The sequence below is a fragment of the Nematolebias whitei genome, chromosome 19 (genome assembly GCF_014905685.2).
Source record: "Nematolebias whitei isolate Nwh7 chromosome 19, NemWhi1, whole genome shotgun sequence".
NCBI classification, from domain to species: Eukaryota; Metazoa; Chordata; class Actinopteri; order Cyprinodontiformes; family Rivulidae; genus Nematolebias; species Nematolebias whitei.
In genome coordinates, this window is record NC_056516.1 from 12,090,898 (window position 1) to 12,097,641 (window position 6,744).

A 6,744-nucleotide genomic window follows, 5' to 3' on the forward strand; every position below is an offset into this window, starting at 1 on the left:
TTTACAGTGTATGTTCATAGTAAGGCAAGGTAGAGGAGCTCATTAAATCCTGTTGGTGAGGTGTGCAACCTGCAGTCAGACCGCCTTGACAGTTATTAAAAGAAACTCCACTCTTGTTGGAGTCCTTGGGTTTGGCAGATGAAACGCGGCACAAAGGAGTAAGGCTTGGACCAGAGAGTTGGGGAGAAGCAGGAAGGGGGTTGTCAGTTATGTTACAAGCTTTCCAAGAAATAGTTTTCCAGTCAGCGTTCTGAAAAGATAAAGTTCCATCCAGGCATGGTGAAGTTTACAACCATAGCTCTACCTAAGAGCTTAGGAGGCAGGAGCAAAGATACAGGATTTAGAACCCAGATCGGACCACTGGCGAAGAACACAACGAAAGGGATTGGCGCTATCTGACTTCCAAACAATCCAGGTACTCCTGGGCCAGCTCATAGCAGAACCGGTACTGCTCCTGGGAACAGAACAACAAATTAGTTCCAAGTACATTCAGGGTGTCTTTAACACTGTAGTTTACTTCAAAATAAGTAGTTTAACATCCTGTGAAACACAAACATCTTTTTTTAGAATGCTAAAAGTCAGGCTGTTGGAGAAAATAAGGAACAGGTCAATTTATTCCTTGAATTTATGTACAGTAGTTCCTCGTTTATTGTGGGAGTTCTGTTCCCAGCCCCCACCTCCGCAATAAGTGAAAAACCTCAAAGTAGGAATAGTAGTACAATTAGGAAGTAGTAGTTTATTTTAGTGTATGTATATATATATAACTCAGGCTCGTAGGCGCGAGCATATTACTCCCATCCTGGCGTCCCTTCATTGGCTCCCTGTGCACTACAGAATTAATTTTAAGCTTTTGCTGTTTGTTTTTAAATGTCTGAACAACCTTGCCCCACCATATCTGTCTGAGCTGCTTCAGCCTTACTGTCCACCCCGATCCCTACGATCAGCTGATCAGCTGCTGCTGACAGTCCCTAAAACTAGGCTGAAGTTCAGAGGTGACAGAGCGTTTGCTGTTGTTGCTCCCAGGTTGTGGAACACTTTACCCTTGAGTGTGAGACAGGCCTCCTCTCTTCCTGTTTTTAAATCTCTTTTAAAGACACACTTTTATTCTTTGGCTTTTAACACGTGATCTTATCTTTTATGGCTTTTTAATACACCTGCTGTGAAACTGGTATGTGAATGGTTTTTATGTTTCTTTGTGTATGCTTTGTATGTTTTTATTGTTTTGTTTGTTTTTATTGTTTTATTGTGCAGCACTTTGACTACCCTTGTGGTTTTTAAAATCCATCCATCCATCCATCCATTTTCTTTACCCGCTTATTCCATTTTGGGTCACGGGGGTCGCCGGTGCCCATGTCCAGCAATCACTGTGCGAGGGGCGGGGGACACCCTGGGCAGCTCGCAAGTCCATCACAGGGCCACATAGAGACAATCGAGACAAACAAACATTCTCTCTCTCACTCACACCTAGGGACAATTTTAGAGTTACCAATCAGCCTAACATGCATGTTTTTCGGTCTGTGAGAGGAAACCTGAGTACCTGGAGAAAACCCACGCATGCACGGAGAGAACATGCAAACTCCACCCAGAAAGGCCCCTGGATCCATCAGTCAGACAACTGTGTGTCATGTCCAATCTTATTTTGAAAAACCGCGAAAGAGCAAGTCTACGAAAGTCGAACCGCGAAGTATTGAGGGACTACTGTGTGCCATTCAGTGAAGCAGTGAAAATCGGGCCAGCTGTTATTTTGTTTTTACCTTTTAAGATTTGCTCTCATTACGCTGCTCTTGATTGTTCTCTTAACCAACTGAAGCCACAGTAACCAAGCTTGTGTCAGAGTAAACTTTACTAACAGTTTTTATCATCACATCAGATTTTTGTCCTTATGAAAAAGTGATGGAGCCAAAACCACTTCCTGCCTCAATTTAGGCTGAACAAATACACAACAAATCAAGTTTTAGGTTTCTATTCACATTACTCATTTCCTCTGAAAGCAGAGTTTGTTTTGTGACAACAGACTAAGTGTAAAAAGCAGGAGTCATTAGTTATGCAGTATCCAGTTTTCATCTCCCAGTTTAATTTTGAAACTGCTCTCACAAGTTACTGTTTCTACTTTGACGGATCAACATTGAGGTGTTGCACAATATTCAGTGCTGGTGAGAGATTTGTGCCCAAAGCATCAGTTCAGATCTAGTATAACAGGGTTCTGTGGAAAACTTATGAACATTTAATATCTTACCTGTTGTAGATAGCTTGTTGAATGAGCAATGTTTGTAGAAACAGTTTAATTTTAATGGACTGACAAGCTCACAGCCAATCTGAACAAACAAAGACAAATATTCTCCGAGGGCTCATGCAAATGCTTTTATCTAAACCTTTACATTTGCTATCAGTTTTGGAGTAATAGTGATTTGGATTGAATTCCATAATCGTAAAAAATTTGTCTGAAAAAAAAAAAAAAAACTGAACAAAATTTTATTTTCAGAATATTCCCAGGGATTTTTGTTAAAAAATCTCTAACATATCAGCAGCTGAACCAGAGGTGATTTTAGCCCCTTTCTGTGGGTGCTCAAACACCCCTAAATTTTAACTCAGCACCCCTGAAAAATTAAGACACTATCTTTTTTTTAACGATTTTGTGAGGAAGCTTAGTTCTCAAATCTTAGATTCATCAAAATATTTAATACATTTGAAATAAATATGGAATAAATGATGACAGTCTTAAACGGACCAGTAAAATCTATGATTTTTTGCATGAGTCAGATCCTCAACACCACTTGTCAATCATCCAGTACGCTTGTCAGCAAGTGACTAATCATCGACCTCAGTTTGTCTCAAAGGTAAATGCCCCCTACCTGCAGGAGTTACACCCCATTTTCCTCCCGACATAGTTGTCGGGGTTTTGCCTTATGAACTCTTAGCAGTCAGAGGTTAATGCAGGGGTGCCCAAAGTGGGGCCCACAGGCCAACGTTGGCCCACCAAGCTGTCCTCATTACTATATTAAAATTTCCTTTGAAGAATCAATGCGTTTACACTCATTGACTCCACCCATTGACTTTATTGTTGGTCGGCCTGACTACCACAATTTAACTCCACGGATTACACAGTAAAGTAGATAATTTGTTAGATAATCTTTTTTTTTTACTCTTGTGTCTTTGTCATTCTGAATCCAAAAGCCTGGTTTTGTGACACAGAGAGATTTCAAGAATAACAGAGTTTACATCTTTTGTTTCATGTTAATCTACTGTAATATACACCAATACATTTGAAATAAATATGGAATAAATGATGATAGTCATTTATTGTTGGATGTAACTGGGACCCTGTGTACATAATTTCGTTCCACCACATGTACCACATGGGGTGCGAATGACAAAGAACCTTGAATCCTTGAAATGGCATCTACTTTAATCAAAATCATCTGGGGAAGCACCCTCAGACCCCCTGCCCCCACCACCAACACAGTCTGTTCTGTAGTGTTCTTTATACATAATGGAAGGTTAAATACCTGTATAATAAATAAACTGACTTTACTTAAAGAATTATTTGCATTTCATGTATTATTGCATTTTGGCCTACAGCCCTCTGATAGATTTTAAAATTTGCCCTTTCAGGGAAAAGGTTATGGCACCCCTGGGTTAATAGTTAAATTAAAGGTTAATGCTTAAAACTTTGTTTTGTGTGTTATAAATGTAGATATATGTTGCAACTTCTGGTTGCATGTCTTTGTTTGCTATGATCCTTTAAAAGTCCCATTTGAGACTGAGTTCCTTGTTTATGGCCGTACCCCCTGAACATGTCTGATCTCATACGATTTCAGAAGCTAAGCAGAGTTGGGGCTGGTTGGTACTTGGATGGGCGACTTTCTCCCAGGTGCCGTAAGCTTTTGCACTTCTCACAAACCACACCATGGGGTTTGCATTGTTCAAGCCCAGAGCAGTATTGGGGGATAAGCACCACTAAAGGTCAGATCCTAAAATCACCCCTGAGCTGAAATTATTTTTTAAAATCTTTGTTCCCCTGTACACGCCAAAAGCACGCGTTTCCTTGGAAACCAATCATTTCTGTATCCAGGACTCAGAGCTGAGGCTTTGGGGACTCCGCCTCAGTGTGAAATTGCTGTGCGCTCTACCCGCAGCTACAGTCAATGGTTTTTCTGCACTTGCATGAGCAGCAGTGTTAACAGTAAGCAACAGCTGATGGCCAGCTGCTCTTAGTGCTGCTCTCCCTTGTCAACATGCAGCAGCAGCCGAACCTCATCCTCAGTCCAAACGAGTGACTGTTTTCACCATTTTGGAACTAACTGCTTTGTTTATTTCTTTGTAATTCAAACAGGGCTGTTGAAACTCCAGGTACGCAACTTTAAAACTGTCACACAGTTATCCATCTTTCTTAACACTTTTACTGAAGATAAGATCAGGTAAGATAAGATAGAACTTTATTGATCCTGCAGGAAATTGTTGAAGTTGCAAGATGCAACCAAAGCACCTCCTACTGGTGCCTTATGGTTGCCAAATGGTTTACGGTAGTCCCTCGCTACCTCGAGGTTTGACTTTTGCGGACCCGCTCTTTCACGGTTTTTCAAAGTAAGATTGGACACGACAAAAAGAAAAAAAAAGATTGTACACGACACACAATTGTCAACTTTGATATTACTCACATTATTGGGACAGTATGGGATACAGTAAAAAGTTAACTATAAAAAACTTCAGACAGGCGCCGCCATTTTGTAGTTTTCTCTCAATAAGCCTACACTGTATCGCCACTCAAAAGGACTACATTACCCAGAAGTCCCAACAGTGCTTTCAGCCAATGCTTTCTGCTGAAATGAGGGAAAGTTTTGATCCGATCTGAAAAAATGTGGTCATTATTCACTTATTCACTGCATCCACTTCGGCGCTCAGTGGATGCAGAGAGCTGTACAGAGCTGACCGGGAATTGGACCAGAACCAGACCTCAAGCTTCATCGATCAATCTGAGTGCTGCTTGCGGCCCATGAGGCCCCTCGAGTGGGGAGGCGTCACTTGGAGGTCCGGTGTTTTCTCCAGAGCTCACAGAGGATTTTTTTTCACACAGATTTGGGCTTGATCTGGACCATTGTGTGGCTTTGTGCTGGCTATCTGAAGGTCCAGCTCTCTCTAAAAGCTTCTTGGTGCTCAAGGGCTGCAGAAAGTCGATGAGAACTGGACCAGAACCGGACCAACTAAGGCTTAGTACCCATATAAAATTTTGCAATACATAGCTACTGTACAGTACATACACATATGTTGTTAAAATTGCATAGGTTTAAGAGTTAATAACATTGAAAGAGTGTTGGAAGGGTTTATACAGCCTTAAAATACTGTATATATAAATACTAAAATAAATATAGCGTTCCTACTTCATGGTTTTACACTTATTGCCTGGGGGGAGTGGGGGTGTGGTCCGGAACGTAACCCCCACAATAAACAAGGGCCTACTGTATAATCCATTAACCTTTAAGGCTCCAATTTATTCATTTAATTTTGTTTAATTAATCTATTGAAACTCTGTGATGGACTTGCGACCCGTCCAGGGTGTACCCCGCCCCGCGCACAGTGATTGCTGGACATGGGCACTGGCGACCAGGTGACCCAAAATGAAAGAAGCGGGTAAAAGATAATGGATGGATGGATAATCTACTGAAAAGAAAAAATGGTGTTTGTTGCATGTTTCTGAATATGAGGAAAAAAAATGTTATTCACTAGTTGTTATTTATAATTTAAGTTTACAAAATGTATAGAAATTCTCTAGGTTTGATATTTTCAGAGAAAGTTAATGACTTTTCTTTTAATATTTTGGGAGATATGCAAACCCTTTCATGAAAGGGTGATAAAAAATTAATCACTGAGTGCATTGGTAACATGACACAAAATTCATTTTCTGATCTCACCACATATTTAAAACAAACTATGTAAATTTACAGCAAGACATTTGAAATAAATTCCTTCAAGTTTTCTGGCTTTTGGACACTTTGTGTTAGCATCCACGACCCAGCCTGTTGCTGGAAAGACACATGAAGCCTCTTTATGGCTCACCATCGTCTCCACCATGTTTGGCTTCGAGTTGCGCAGTGTTTTGGCAGAGAAGAACACGTCCACCAAACTGTGATGGCGAATCATTTCCAGGATCATGGTACATGCACAAAAGGTACCGCTTCGTCCACCACCATTCCTGCTCCAAAAGAAACAAAGACAGACACAAAGAGACAGACATAGGTAAACCAAAATAATTGGTACAGCAGATCCAGTGGATTGAGGGACAGAGTGAAATATCAGAAACTGAGTGAGCACAGATCAGGTATGCTGCCAGAAAAAAGCCAACTGGAAGACTGTGAAGATGAAAATCTGATTAAAGTTCTCATTAAAGCACACGAGCAGTGATGCTTCACATCAAACCTGAGCTCCAGTTAGCAAAGTGTCCTGAGACGGCAACGTTAACAAAGATAATTGTTAATTTTCTTCAAAAGAGAGCTTTTTATGTATTGCTTTGTCACATTTTAAATTATAGTTGGAAGGTAAAAATTGAGCCAAGTGCACAATAAAAAATATCTGCATGAGATCTGAAACCATTTCAAAGGATTTTCTGAAAAAAAAAAACTGCTGGATTCATCAAATGTGGTGAGGAATTAAATTAGGTGACCCCACCTCACTGAACAACTATCGACCAATCTCTAAACTCTGCATTTTAGTCAAGGTTCTAGAAAAACTGATAAACTCTCAAATCAA

The 6,744-nt window shown here is 40.5% G+C and overlaps 1 protein-coding gene across 1 annotated transcript in view; it reads right to left on the reverse strand.

The window, feature by feature from the left end:
• Nucleotides 1-391: 391 nt before the first annotated feature.
• Nucleotides 392-6,744, reverse strand: part of ptprua (protein tyrosine phosphatase receptor type Ua) — a 502,564-nt gene continuing 496,211 nt past the window's right edge. The window contains exons 29-30 of the mRNA XM_037693627.1: nucleotides 6,055-6,190; nucleotides 392-454 (exon numbers count right to left, since the gene is read on the reverse strand). Coding sequence (XP_037549555.1) covers nucleotides 392-454; nucleotides 6,055-6,190 — 199 coding nt within the window. The remainder of the gene's footprint in view (nucleotides 455-6,054; nucleotides 6,191-6,744) is intronic.